This window comes from Corvus hawaiiensis, chromosome 4 (assembly GCF_020740725.1).
Source record: "Corvus hawaiiensis isolate bCorHaw1 chromosome 4, bCorHaw1.pri.cur, whole genome shotgun sequence".
Taxonomy (NCBI): domain Eukaryota; kingdom Metazoa; phylum Chordata; class Aves; order Passeriformes; family Corvidae; genus Corvus; species Corvus hawaiiensis.
In genome coordinates, this window is record NC_063216.1 from 26,002,674 (window position 1) to 26,018,055 (window position 15,382).

The following is a 15,382-nucleotide window of genomic DNA, read 5'->3' on the forward strand; positions in this document are numbered from 1 at the left end:
TTGGAAGAAGCCAAGATCAGACACTGCCAGAAATCAGATATTCAATTAAACCATCTCATGCTTCAAGCCAGTATGACAGGGGTACCTCTTAATGAAAAAAAAATTACTGCTGTGGCAACAGCTGAGAATAAATTATTATGGAGAGAACTTTTACATTACCAATGTGGTCACTTGCATGGATGTAATGGTAGGATCTGAAAAGTACAGCCATGAATGTGGGCAATATTTTCCTTGAGCACTCTTCAGCCCCCAAACATGGTCTAGCCTGACCTGGGAAAATCAGAGGAGAGACAAAAAGTGGCTGTATTGAGACGACAGCTTTGCAAAAAGAGGTTGTGTTCCAGCTATGGCTTTCCAAGAAACGGCTGTGCTGGGGCTTTGAGTGTTGTTTTTGACAACAATGCAGATTTGTGCCTTCATTCCTGCTCCCCTTCTCCTCATCTGGCTATATCCACCTAGAAGGCTGACCCAGCACTGAGCTCTATCACAGAGTGGAGCTCATGCTCTCCTCTTCCCCTTTTGCTTTCTCCACACTACTTTTTCCACCACTTCAGCTCTGCTGCCATTTGTGGTGCAACCAGTGTCCCCAGTGTGGCTTGGGGATTACTGTGCTGGGGCAGGGACATACTGCAGGGAACAGAAGATCTTCTGTGCCTTCGGGTGGATGTGTGAAGCACTGGTTATTTTATTTGCCTTTGGATCTAACTTCCTTGGTTTAGCTATTGTCAAACAAATGAAAGGACTGACATTAGCTGCCTGGTTCCCATTAGCAAAGGCACTTTTAAATCCTGTCGCAATCACTTTGTTTTCTAACATGTAACTAAAGGCCTTTTTACCACTTCTTTACATGACCTTCTGCAATTGGAGCCATGCAAACAGAAATCAAGCATATGCATCTTGCTGATATCAGTATTTTGAAACCCTTTCCAAATACTTTTGCCAGTGACTGCAGAAAAGCTTTTATACCAGTAAGAATGGGTATATTGGGCTTTCTTCCAGAAGCTGTGAGAGGGGCACAATATGTGCTGCTGGGATTATTTTACCAACTGAATAAATGTCATCTCTTTTCCAAATAAGAAACTTGGGCTAAGGCAGGAAAATTATTTCAGTGTTTAAATGCATTCTACACATCCTGAGAAGGAACTTGGTGCCTTCATGGGGCAGGGATGCTTAGATACGTGTAGACAAAACACCGTCATATTTCTTAATGTTGCAGATTTTAACTGTCCAATACTGTGCATGCTTTTCCTTTGGATTAATTGTCTCTTTTAAACCGCAGCTGAGACCAAGGGGAATATGTGAGGCTTTTACAAAATCTCAGGCTGGACCTCTGATTTTAGGCCACATGATTGAAAATCTGAATCCTGGGCTTTTACCCCCACATCCCCTGTTGTTCTGGAGGATGATTGGGCTATACACTGTTTTGTTTAACGTGATGAGTTGTTGCAACCAAAAGCCTCACTGAGACACATGGTCCTTCTATCTACTGGTATGTCACTGGGGCATTTTTCGTTCACAAAATGAGAATGTACCAGGAGCAACAAGTCTCCTCAAGAAACGCATCATGAGGCTTAAAGCATAGAGTACAGGGAAGGAAGGAATCACATTAAAATAAAGGCTTCTGCTTGTAATTAGGAGATTAGTTAAGTGCTGTGCTCTGCAGCTCTGGAAAAGCCATAGGTAGCAGCTGAAATGCCCTGGGAAGGACTAATAACCACCCTGGCACTTAGGAACCAGTCTGTATCAAGCTGTGAGTGTTCCCTGAAGTGCAATGTTGTGTGGATCCTGATGAGCTTGTCCTTCAAGACAACTACCATGCCAGCCTCGCTATGCTTGGTGAGGGTACCACAGATGTGCTGTACAGATGGTGACCCCAGGGAGTCCAGCTCCTACATGCTGATCTGGATGCCCGAGCCAATGGGGCTGCGCAGTGTGTGCAGCTTCCTGTGACTGCAGAGGCTGTGCAGCAAGCATAGCTCTTTTTAGAAGAAAATATCCATATAAACCTGTTCCTCTTCTTCCTCACTGTAGGACTTTGGAAAAGGCAGAATAGTGTCTACCATCCCTGCATTTCCATTCCTGGGCAGTGCAGGGTCATCACAGATGCTGATACTCCCAGCAGACACTGGTACCCACCACTTGAGGCAAGCCTGTGGCACGCAACTGCTCTCTGCTCACCAGTGGGTGAAGCACATCTGTCACACACCCCTGTTAAAAATGCAAGAGTTGGGGCATTATAAGAATGAAAGCAATGCACTTCTTTTTGAGCACGGTAAGTGTCTTCTGCTTTTGGGGGTAGCTCCTCTAAAACGTTAATGGGCATTGGCTGGTGATGACTGGGATGTGTAGAGGGAGGGTCGGAAGCAGACAGTTCCTCAACCACAAAGTAGCAAGTGGATTTGGACTGATTTTAGCACAGCATAGAACTAAGCTGGTTTTTTCTGAAGCTTTCCTAGAAAAACCTTGAATTCATTCTCCAGTTTGCCTCTTTGCTTGATGGAGTACAGAAGATGTTCTTTTGAGCTTGCATGGAGTTTGGGATTTTTCTTTCCCAGTGTCAGCAAACGGGACAGTGCTTTTCTTCCCAGACGATTTTTAATTTTTAAAGCTAATGAGTGCCTCACTTTGACAGAGTGTTAAACATTTAAATGCATCTTTGTCACATCTAACTCAGATGGCTCATCTGCAAAAGTAATCCCCAAAACAAACTGAAAACAGCTCTCTTCATATGCAGAAAACTTGGCCAAAATAAATTTTTTCCTTCTGTGATCAGAGCAGAAACTATGTAGTTTGGTTAATGCAATGGGGTTAGATATTTTTTTCTTTCTCCCTGTAACATAGCTTCAGTCAGTTGTCAGCCAAGAGATATGTTTGGATTTTTCATCCCCCTGTGGATTTGTGGGAACACACACTAGGAGACCAGATCAGCACTGTAATAGTGAGTGCATTGATCTAACACAGTGTTTATGTGGACTCCAGCCATCATTCATTTCTTCTCCGGCATCCAGGGGCCATAATGGATTGTTTTGTACAATAATCATGATAATACTTAGCTGTTGTCTAGCATTTGCAAGGCATTTTATGAAGAAGGTCAATATAATTATCTCCGTTTTACAACTGGAAACTACAGGCTCAGAGACATGAAGTGATTTGTCCAGGTCCATAAGCACCACGAGCTGTGAGGATTCAGGGACTTCCTAAGACTAAACTGAAGTTAAGATGTGAGCCCAGCGGTAGGCAATGAGCTGTGGAAATCACCACAGAGCTGTGCTTAGGGGTAACAAACTTCAGGTATTGCGAGTCTGTGGAGAGCTTATCTCACTGCCTTAAACTCAGCTGAAGAAAAACACAGGATTAGTCTTTAACAGGGCCTAAACCATCTCTGCTTACAAGCTGGGCCTCACCTAGCTCGTACAGCTTATGTTCAGCAGCTACTTATGGGCACTTTCCTGCACACAAGCCCTGCCCACAGGGGACAGGAGGGAGGGCAAAGTGAGTCATTAGCCTTTCCTTTCCACAGTCCTTGTAACTACAGGATAAAACTGTGTGTGTGCTTAACCCACACCTCCTCGAGGCCCGGAGTAAACTCCTGTCCTTTATTTATAGTCTCCTTCAAGCATCCAGCAGCTCTCAAATGCGAGCTCTTGCCAGCCCATGTTTCAGGTACTGGAAATGTTATTTTACCTCTGCAACTGACATCAGCCTTGAGGTATTTCAAGATGTACAACAGGGAACTCTGAAAGGAGAAAAAGTTGTTTGTTTGGAAAGGTGTTTTGACAGGTTTCTAAATGAGATACAGGTCAGTTGAGAGCTTGTGATGTGAGGTAGAAACGGTTTCCAGCCCTTCTCACTGTTTCTGCAATGCTTGTTTCCCAGCCTTTAGGCATCTGCAAATGCAAGAAATACTTGAAATTACAACAATTGGAAGAGGCAGCTTGGTAGCTCATATTTGTTAAAGTACATTAAACTCCAGTAGGTAGCTGGTTGGATAAAGTGGATAAAGCATAATCCCTGTGTGTACCATAAATAGTTTGTCTATTCCCAGTAATGGGAGAGAAAGAGGGGGAGAGGATGGAGAAAAGTGAGGATTATGGGTTGATTAGAGGGAAAGATTTCCCACAAACATTTTATGATTTGCTTCTACCTTCACCATGTGTGAAAGCAGGAGTCTATAATAACTTTCCGATTCCTGAATACACAGCTACTCAGAAGCTGCAGTGGGTTCACAGGTGATGTTTGCTCCCCTGTGGAGGCCACTGCCCTCGCAGGGTGAGTCCTCTGTTTTCCTAAACCTGTCATAACTTCGTGCAAGTGCATTCCCCGGAGCAGAGAGCTGGCCTTCCACTCCCCATCTTGCTGTGCCCTTAATTTCTGACTCAACAGGAGACCTGTGCTTGACCTCATTGCACTATGTCAGGGTCCCATGTGATGGTGAAACACACCTCATGACAGAGTTCAGAAATGTCAGTTCTCATTGCCTAGTGCTCTCTACTGTTAATCTTTAAAAATTACTATTAATCTTAAAAAAGAAAAAAAAAAGAAGTTTGCATGATATGTTGCTACATGTGCCATTTAATTTATTTTTTTTTTTAATGTAAGCTCCTGGCAAGAATGCTCCCTTGTCTCTCCCATGTATCAAGTTCGTTGTTGAGCCTGGTAGACTGCAGCGATATTTCTGCAAGGAAAAGCATTCACAACAATATGAATTTTTCTGGAGCTAGCTCTTACTCAATTTGAGGCGAGGTGGGTTGAGTTGGTTTTTTTTCTAATTTATTTATGAGCATTTCAGCAATAGTTTTGGTCAGTCAAAGAATGAACAGAATGCTGTAATGTTTAAAAAAAATGGAGCTTTGATCAACTTTTGAAGGGAAAACATGCAAAAGAAGTTGTAAGTGCTAGGACGAAGGAAAGGTACTGACACAACATTGTACTGCCCAGTTCTTGAAATACTATCTTATGCCAAAATCCCTAGGTTTTGTTTTATTTTTAGGAAAAAAAACAACCAAAAAATTTAATCTTAACATGGTTTCTTTTGTGATTTGCCAACAAATTGAAAGTTCTTACTTTATATCAGGGAATTACTAGTCTCTTATCTTAATTATGCTTTGCAATAGGGTAGGCCTGCAGCTCACTAATGTCTTCCCCAGTTATTGCAGGGGGAAGGGGAAAAAAATCTTTGCCTGCTTATGTAAGAAAAGAGTGATGTAGAGAACCTGTTTGCAAAAGCCCCTTTTCCTGGAACTGGCCTGGAGGGTGATGGTGTAAGAGCTGCTCCCTGCTGAGGTGGCTGGGGCTGCTTGTTTTGCTGCCCACCTACCCATGAGTGGATGTGGTACTGAGGCCATGGGCAATGCCGGGGGCAGGACCCCAACTATGGCAGTGTGCACGGGGAAGATGGGAGCTTGTGGTGCAGAGGAGAGCTGTGTGGATGAAAAGGTTTTTGTCTGCCTGCAAAGGACCCCTTAAGAAAAAAAAGCATTAGATGGGAAAACTGAGAAAGTCTTTACCTGGGAGTTTCCTTTGTCAAATAGTGCTGGCTGGGAATAAGACATTGTGCCTTTTTAAAAGCAGAAATGTAAGTAAGTCTGAAGTACTGGCAAGAAGCAGAGGTGTGAATGGATTTTAAGACAACCTTCTCTAGTAATTTTCCTCTGCTCTATTTTAAAAGAAGTCGCCATGAGTGGGGCAATGGAGAGCATGGCTTATGTCTTTCCTTTCCTTTTGCACATGTGCCAGAGGGAAATGTCATACTGTAGAACCTGTTCCTCCTAAAATTGCATGGACAACAGTACTGTGAAGAATAATATTTAAAACCTACAAAGTACTTAGTTTCTTCTAAAATCAGAACTGACTTTTAAATTGCAAACAAGAACAAATGACTACAGCCCCTTAGGGGTTGTATTCAGATGCACTGCATGACACACCATTGGCCGAGCAAGCCCAGAGCCACTTGTCACCTCCTCGCAGCATCAGGATGCAGCAAGCATGGGTACACTGTGAGGTTGAACCCTTGCAAACAGCCAGCAAGTCTGAGCACTCTGCACCTTGAGGAGATAAACTGTCATTCCTGAACTACCAAGTAGGAAGAGGATTTCACTGGTGACAGACAGAGAGAAGCAATTACCTAAAACGACAGAGTAACTTGAAACAGTTTTACGCTGGACATTCCCCCAAGGGAAGACTAAAGGGCTGACTTACTCGACAGCCACTGCTGATCTCAAGCGCATTTGTCACTTTAGATTTCACCTCTAAATTGTTTTTCCATATACTCATACATTAATACCTTATTCAGGTTTGTTGTGCTTTGAGTGGGAATGAAAATTACCACTGGCTGAACAGTCTTTCCTTGTGTCTGTCCTCTTGGAAGCTTGCTATTCCTGTTTCTTTCAGTTCTGATCAAAACATAGTATGTATGTATAATCTTACTGCACATAAATCATGCAAACACTGTTACGCTTTTTGGAATGGCGTAGTGCACTGTGAGAAGAACCTATACCTGCTGGCTGGGGGCTAACTGCAATCTGTATTCTGCTTGGCTCTATATGCTTTTAATACTGCCTGAGAATAAACAAGACAGAGATGCTAGTCCAGACCACTAAAAAGTTTTGGTAGCATCTTTTTATTCTTTCCATTTGTGGCAAAGTAAAGGTTAGGTCAGTGTTAGGAAGGCCGTTTCAAGCAGTAAGACTATTTGGACTTGGAAACAGAGCACCCAGGGAAGTTCTAGAGACTTTGCATTGGATCGTTCAAAGAAAAGTTTTAAAACCTTCCAGGATTCATGTAGAGGTTGCAGTTGATCCTGTCTTAGAACAAAGGGCAAGATCCAATATCTTGTAAAGATAGCAAACACTTCTGTGTTGGCTGTGCAGAACCACGGTGCACTTTATGAACTGGTGGTAATGCCCTTGGCTGGTGTCGAAGTAAGTGTTTAAACCAAAGAACTGCCTTGGGAGCTCTGGCCCTGTCTCTGCAGTGCAGTCTCTCACCTTGCATAGCCATCATCAACAGACCCACTGAGTAACTGAGCGATTACAAAGTCCTCTGTCCCCTGGCATAACCTCCCCATTTCTGGCAAACCGCTGTTGAGAAACTTTCTGAGATGAAGATTGCACATGCACCATTGTGTTTAATAGTTACCAGTGTCTTTAACCTCCAGGAATTTGTCAGATCTCTTTCTGAAATAATTTGTGCTCTTGGCTTCCAAACTGTACCATGGTCATGGGCTCCATAGCTTTGTTATATGTGGTGAGATTTGGTTTAGGCTGGCAGTTTCCCAGAGCATCCTCAGCTTGTGTCTTTAGAGAAGTCGCAAGTAATCTCTCCCTTCCATATCACGCACAAGTCTACACATCTCTTACAGAGCTCCACTCTCAGCACACGGGGGCATGGGGGCTGCAGGAAGAAAGTCAGGAAGGTTTTTGAGCTCAGTGGGAAGTCAGCGCTGCCGCTTTTGCACAGCAGAGGAGTACAGGCGGGTGGCTGCCCCTGGCTAGGCAATAGTCAGCTGAAATATAGGGGCAGCCCTATTCCTTAGTGTTTGCAAGAGGAGAAGCTGATCAGCTGAATCTTGCCTCTCCGTGGGGCAATAGTTTCTGCTGAGTCCTAGCCAGGGGTCCTAAATCAGCTTGTTGCTGAAATCAGCAGGATGGAGCTGATCGGGAAAAAGCGGGTGGTGTGGCATCCGCCTGCCACATGTTCTTCCCTCCCACTCATGCTGGAGGCATCACCAGTGCTTCCCTTCCAGCTGGCAAGCCGGTGGCCTCATTGCATCACTCATCCCCACTGCTTTTGGAGTTGTATGTGTTTGAGGAGCAACACCAGTCATCTCCCTGGGCTTGCTTGTCAAAACAATTGGCAGCAATCTCCCAGTTGTCCTGCAGGGATAGCCATACCTGATGGCAGCACTCGGTTCTTTCTTTGACAGGTGTGTTCTTTGCAGCACACTGTACACATGCTGCAGCCCCAAAGGCTCCTCTGCCAGGGATGTGCATTTCACACCTGCTTTACTGGTAGAGGATTACAGCCTTGCTTTGTAAATGAACTCCTGTTTCTGTGATTAGAAACATTAGCACTCCGACTTCCCCAGCAATATAAGCAAGGCTCTCATAAGGGGTTTGCTGCTTATTCCTAGCAGCTGGAGATAGCACTGGGAGATCCTGCGAATTCTGCCTTTGATCAGAGCTGTTACTGCAGTGCAGCACATTGAATTTTGAATGCAGAAATTACATGGAGTGGCCTGATCCTAGGTACATTCCTGTTCCGTCTGGCAGCCTGTTTGCTACCATGTTTTTCCCTACTGCTGTCAAAAAGATGCCTTTTTCAGGCAGCAGACTGGGTGGGGAAGGAAAGAATTGCAGCACTTGGTGCTCTCCCCATAAAAGTGCCAACCTCACATTCATTTAAATTTGCCCTAAGCACCTTTTAAAAATGTGGTTCAATTTCCCTCTTTCAGAGTTGGCACTTATCATCCTGGTATGGTACTTAATCAGTCCCTGTCTGAATTGTCTGTAAGGATAATTGATGTTCCTGTCTCCAACAAGCTGAAAATTGTTTCCACCCAGCCTTTGACATATAAAGGGACTTTGTTTTCTGCAGTGGGTGTTCTTGTCTCATAGGCAAATGACCCCGGCTGCAAGGCTTGCAGAACGGAGTGCAACTGCAGACACCTGCCCTTCCTCCCAGGCCAGGAGAGGTGTGGTGCCCTTTCTGGATTAACGCTAAGCACTGTCTCCAGAGCTCATCCCATGCAGGCACCGTACATATTGCAGGGGTGCCTTTTGCTCCAAACTGTTTGATCCTGTCTTTTCCGAGGGCGTTTTAAAGAACCCTGTCTGAGAAGCACTTTCCAAATAATGCTGAATCTCACTTCGGGATGCAGCAGCCAGCGTATCCACACCTGGGCAGGTGAAATTCTTTGGGTACCAAAAGATCATCGGAGATCCAGACTGGTCACACTGAACTGATTTGAACTTCCAGCCCTTTCAATCAATGAGAAGGTAATTAGTCTTCTGAAAAAGTGAGTCAGAAGTTCTTACTACCACTTTTGAAAGTTTAAACCAACGCTGCCATGTCTTTGGTGTGTCCAAGTATTGCAACGTCTTCCAAGCTGGTAGTGTGACTGGGAATCAAACTGCTGTGTGCAAGATTGCAGCTACAAAATCTCTGGTAAGACCCAATATTTTGCTTTTTGAATTAAAAAAATAAAAACCCAACCTCTTTAGAAGTACAAACTGTTTCTGAGTCAACAATATAAATGCCTGAGTCTGCACAGTACCCGAGACAACTGTCCACTTCTCATTTATCCTATTCATCTCAAATGCAGTGTTGTAGCCTAAAAATGATGCAGCACCCAAGGTGGGTGTTGACCTCAGCAGCACCATTTTTCACAAAGGCTGGTGAACAAAACACCTGCTTCACTTGTTTCATCCTCCCTGGATGCCCACCTTGTGTCTCTGTGAAACCCTACAAACCCAACCTCCCCAACTTGAACTTTCCCTGAGTTTGACCTTCTCTCGTATGCTCAGCGTGTGCAGTTGTGGCATTCTGTGAGAGCATAAGGGCAGAGTCAGGGGGATGAAGTTAGAAAAATTACTATCCTGAGGGGTTTAGTCGTGGTGGTGTCTTCCATCTCCTACCAAATGGAAAGGGGAATTTTGAGCAACCACTGCACTGAGGCGCTGAAGACAGCAGAGGGCTCTACTGCCAGATATACTGCTGGATCACTGCAAAGTCCACAGGATTTTACTCTCGAGGTATGCTCTCATTTTTGGTGAGCCAGCCCCAAGACTGGCTGTTGCCAGCCGCACAGGCCTCAGTGTCTTACTTCACTTGTGACAGTGGCTTAAGTTCAGGTTGCTCCTGTTCTCAGCTCTTCTACCTTTTATCAGGATATTGTGGTGTTTGGGAAATCTGTGGAAACCTATTGTGCATACTGCATCTTGTGAAAAGACCAAGACTATGCTGAGAAACCAGTTTTTGACACTTGGCACTTGACTTCATTTGGAGAGCAACCCCCTTTTGGTGTTTTTGGTGGTGTCATAGTTCTCCCCAACCTGACAAATGAGCCTCCCTGTAGTTGTGTTTGTGCCTTTCCTGTAGGAAGCTGATGCTGAAGGAGTGCCAGGCTTGCTTGGACAGGGAAATCTCTTACATGACTTGCCTTGTTTGCCCAAGAATTTTGGCTGCCTCTGTTGGCATGACAAAGAAATGTGTTTACTAGGCTTTTATCCTTAAAGGGATAGAAATTTGCTGGTATTTTATGCTTTAAAGGTTATAAGATTTATTCAAAACCAGAGCACACAAACATATACATTCTCAGTCTGTTGCCTGGGATATTATTAGTCAGGCAACTTCTAATAAAGCTAAAGCCTAGCAATGTAAGATTAAAATACATTAGTCGAGGATAAATTGTCTTGCACAAAAACCATCTTACTATGCATAGGAAATGTGCCCTAAGCCCAGTACAAATCTTACTTGTCAAAGTCTTCACGATACTTAATGGGTTAATGTCAAGAATGTCAAAGGGCTTTATTGTACTTGTTTCAATTATTTGGAAATTGCTCTTCCTGACTCGAGTGATGGCTGGGATTCTTACGTGGCAGTTTCTGCTTGATTTCAAAATATCTTGATGAGATGCGTGTGAGTGCCTATGCTCCCTGTCATTTGTTTATAGCAACAACAGGGAACTACTGGTGTGAAAACCCAGTGCGGGCTGGAGCGGGACTCTAATTCGTACGCCGGGGGAACGGCGTAGATGCACGTAGCAGAGCCGTGCTGTTCCCAGCCGCGAGGACAGAGGACGCGGCTGGCCGCCCTCTCCCGGCTGCCAGCGGGGCCAGGGCCACATTAACACATCTTCGCTTTGCAGCGCAGAGTCCCAGCCCTCGGGGTGCTGCCTGCGCGCAGGTCTCAGCCCCGGCGGGCTCCGCGGGCGGGCCCGGGACACGGTGGGGCCGGCGGCGCCGGACGGGCCGCGCCCCCTCCCGGCCCGCGCTGCGCGGTGCGGCCCCGCGGAGCGAAGGGAGGCGCGGCCGCCGCAGGGCGCAGTCCCATTGGCCGGCGGGCGCGCTGCTTTGCATGTCTCCGCCTCCTCACCGTCCCATTGGCTGCGAGCCGGCGGCGCTTTGCATTGGCCTCGCCCCCCGCGCCCGCTGGCCGGCGCTGCGCTGCGGTGCGGTGTCGGGCCGGCGGCGCGGCGCAGTGCAGGAGCCGGGTCGGCAGCGGGGCTCGGCCAGCGGCAGCAGCGGCAGCAGCGGCAGCAGCGGCGGCAGGAGCAGGGCGCAGGCAGCAGCGCCGCTTCGCTGCCGTCTGGCGGAGCGGAGCGAAGCGAAGCGGCCGGCGGGTCACGCCGCGCCCCGTCGCTGCTCTCTCCCCCGCGTTCCTGTGAGCCGCTCCCCGCCCGGGTCCCGCGGGTGCAGCATGAAGTGCGGCGATGGCCCGGAGAGGTAAGACGGCGGTGAGGACGCTGGAAGACCTGACGCTGGACTCCGGGTATGGTGGTGCGGCGGACTCGGTGCGCTCCTCCAACTTGTCGCTGTGCTGCTCGGATTCGCACCCCGCGTACCCCTATGGAGGAAGCTGCTGGCCGCACCTAACTGACTCCATGCACAGTCGGCACAACAGCTTCGACACCGTCAACACCGTCCTAGCGGAAGACTCCGAGGTGCTGGACTGCGCGGGGCAGCAGTGCTCTCGGCTCCTGCCCGACCTTGAGGAGGTCCCCTGGAGCCTGGAGGAGGTGGAGGCACTGCTGCTGCCGCCGCCGCGCCGGGAGCCGCGGGCGCCGGGCGCCGCCAGCCCCGGGAGCCGGGATGCGGCGGCGCGGCTCTCGACGCTGGTGAGCCGGGCGCTGGTACGCATCGCCCGGGAGGCACAGCGGCTGAGCCTCCGCTTCGCCAAGTGCACCAAGCACGAGGTGCGGAGCGCCATGGAGATCGTCCTGGGCTGGACGCTGGCGGCCCGCTGCACGGCAGCCGCCCTCGGCGCCCTCTCCCTCTACAACATGAGCAGCAGCGGCGGCGACCGCTTCAGCCGCGGCAAGTCGGCCCGGTGCGGACTGGCCTTCTCCGTGGGCAAGTTCTACCGCTGGATGGTGGACAGCCGCGTGGCCCTGCGCATCCACGAGCACGCCGCCATCTACCTCACCGCGGGCACCGAGAGCCTTTTCCGCGACATCCACGCGCGGGTGCTGGCCGGCCCCGCCGCCCCTCTCCCGCCGCCCGGCCGCCCCCCGGCCGCCGCCGCTGCCGCCCCGGCCGAGAAGGAGAAGGAGGGCGGCGAGGCTCCCCGTTTCACCCTGGAGGCGCTGGAGCAGACGGTCAACAACGACCCCGAGCTCTGGGGCTTGCTGCAGCCCTACCAACACCTCATCTGCGGAAAGAACGCCAGCGGTGAGTGCGGCCGCTGGGCGGGACCGGGCGCCACCGACCACCTGTTGCGCCGGGCGGGCCCCCGTCCGCCCCCCCGGGCGCTGGGCGAGCCGCCGCCGCCCCACCTGCCGCCGAGGCCGGAGGAACGGGGAGGGAGGAGCGGCGCGGCTGCCCCTGCACCGTGGTGCCCGGCCCGGGGCGCGGGGAGGGCTGGAGGGCAGCTGCCGAGCATCCCCCGCACGGCTCTGCCGGGGCTGCCTGCCCGCCTGCCGCGGCGTGATTGGCGTGAATTTAGGGGCAGCTGGCTAAGTGTCGGCGAGTTCTGGGTGAGAGACAGTGGTTCAGAGCTTCAGTTTTCCACAGGAAATGGCAGAAGCGCAGCTGAGCGCTTGCAGGCGAGATCAAACTTTTGTTACATATGCAGTGGTTTGGCCAGCGATTGCGTGGTTGGCGCTGAAATGCAGTCTTTCTGGACAGATTTCATTCATGTTGCTGCATGTTTACCCAGAGCTTGACACAGATGCAACACCGTGATGCATCAACTTCCTGGGCATTTTTTTCCCTTCGTTTTTTAAACGATGAATCTAATATTTTTAATAAGTTATCCTTCGGTAGAGTGGTGTTCCAAAGTTGATGTTCCTTATTTCAGCTCCCTCTGTTTTTCAGGGAAGGGAAAATGGAACGAGCTGTGTCTCGAGGAGGCAGAGTTAAAATAGGATGTTTTTTTCTTATCTTCTCCTAAGCGTGCACAGACACATGCAAACACTTTTATTAAGCTAAAATTCAAAATACCTGTCAAGCTAAGATGCAAATATTTTGGGGGGGAGGGTTGGAAGAGGAAGGGAACTGGGAGAACAAGGATAACTGGAAGCCTAGATACGTCTACAGATAAGCCTTGTTAAGTTGTTACAGTCACAGAGGATGCATTACAGCTAATTATCTATTGTCTTAAGGCACCTTCTATCCCATAAGAGACCCAAAGGAGGATGCCAGGTGGGAGCAAAAGAAAGGGGCAGATACTGCTCCCTGCTGTAAATAGATGCTGCTTAGTTCTATTCCTCTGGTGGTTTTAGTCCAGCAGTGGATGTCTTCCCCTGAGGCTTCACTGAACCTCCCCTCAAAATGCATCCGCTCTCGGGGGCTTGTGTTGCAGGACCCTGGTGCGTTATTCCAGTGCTGTTGCAGGCAGGCATGGCTTCCCTAGGAGTCCCACCGTTGTTTTTTTCCTTGAGTCCTGCTATGGTGCCTGTAGGTTTCAGATGGCACTGTGTTGCATTTCTGACATTGCAGCACTGGCTGTGCAGGCTCCTACTGAGCCCTTCATTTTGTTTTGCGGCTCTCTCTAACTCCCTCTGTATCAGCTCAGTGGATTTAAATGAACTTCATTCTGACCCTCATTTATCTCCCTTCTAGGGACACGAAACAGAGTTTTCATCTCCATTTTATTGTAGTTTTAGCTGCCACAAATCTCCTTGGTAGCTCAGTCTTGAGTTGACCAAATAGCATTTTTCTAAGATGTTCGAATCAGACCCTAGCAAGTTGTCCATTTTGTTTTTGCCTCTCTCCCTATGTCTCCCTCCTTTCTATGCAAATGTCTGTAATGTTGTTTTGCTTTGTAGCATCTTATAATACATACTTTGGCATCCTGTTAAATATATTTAAGGTTACAGGTGCAAGCAAGAGCCAGGCCTCCTCACAGTAAAAGCCATTTTTTACTGCTGTTAATGTTTATTTAGATTTAATCCAAGGGTGTGTTACCTGCTCTTAAGCACTTTCAAGGCAACTAAACCAGCCTTTATAAACTATTAAACACATCAGCCTGCTTCTTCATCAGTGAGGTATGTATCTATTTATATAGGCCTCACCATTTTGGTGTCTTGAGTGTTCCATGTTTGGTTGCAAATGTTTCCTTCTCAGGCACTTAAAAAAAGGTGGAGAAGTCTGATGTGAGAGATTATTTGACCAGCTGGAAACTGTTGGGGCAATCTGTGGCAGGAGGCTTGGACTGTGGAAGCTGCATCTCTATTTAGTGGCCTAACCACAAGTTCATCCTTCCTCTGTCCTCAGTACTTGAAACACCATGATAGCACAGCTTAAGAGGTAGCAGACTTCTCACATCTCTTTGCACCTCTCCAGGAGAGGAGACAGGTTGTGTACTCTTGAGGTTCAGTAAGCTGGGGTGTCATTTCCCAGCTGGGTGGCACGTGAACACACAAGCACTGAAATCAGTGGATTTGGTCCATCAGGTGTGGACAAGAAGTGGTGGTGGGGTCCCTTCTGAAGGTACCAGGGCCAGTGTGATTTGAGTGAAGGTGGGGCATGGAAAGCAGTGCAAAAGCAGACTCTGTAACAGTACCTTATCTACAGGTAGGTTTTTGTGGGGAGAAGTGCCTCTCTCTGGGACTCAAATGTCAAACCTTTAAAAAATTTCCAGGCTAAATTCACCACCTTAAGGTTCATCCAGAGCGTGAAACAGGCAACCTGTGAATATCATGGGGTGCAAGTAAGTGAGGAACATGAGTTTGTGCATGATGCAGTCCAAGAATTGCTCTAACAGAGTTTGTGAACATGAGTGTTGGGGAAGATGGTCTGAGGATCTGCAAGACACAAACCAGCCTTTCAGGGCTTCCCTGTAAGTTGTGCAGAGTGTTTAGTGGTTTCAGCTGAGGTTTTCTAGCTTACGTCATATTCGGTCATCTTGGAAGCTGCTGAATAAGATCAGTATTGCAAGATAACCTTCTCCTTCCTATAAATGATGGTCATGTGTCTTCAGACAAAAATGTTTGAGCTGGTTCTTTCTGTGGGCCCTTGAGCCTGCTGGGCTTCTTTTGGGTATGTTTGGCCTAAGCTTGGACAGCTGCCTCAACGGGAGCCCCACTCTGCAACAGGAGCCTGCTCATCCCTCTTGCAGGGTCAAAAGCCTGTAGATGAAGGTATTGGCAGTTCTTCATGTGTTACAGGCAGCAGGCCATGTGTCCTTGATAAGCCTCTTGGTAACCTCTTGTGTGAGACGG

General features: G+C 48.2%; 1 protein-coding gene across 4 annotated transcripts in view; it reads left to right on the top strand.

Annotated features, from left to right (window-relative positions):
* The first annotated feature begins 11,222 nt into the window (after positions 1-11,222).
* ABTB3 (ankyrin repeat and BTB domain containing 3) overlaps positions 11,223-15,382 on the top strand; it is a 184,473-nt gene continuing 180,313 nt past the window's right edge. For 3 of the 4 annotated variants that reach the window (XM_048300597.1, XM_048300599.1, XM_048300600.1), the window contains exon 1: positions 11,223-12,389. In XM_048300597.1, coding sequence (XP_048156554.1) covers positions 11,432-12,389 — 958 coding nt within the window. In that variant the 5' untranslated portion in view covers positions 11,223-11,431. The remainder of the gene's footprint in view (positions 12,390-15,382) is intronic. The other variant, XM_048300598.1, reaches the window with a different exon arrangement.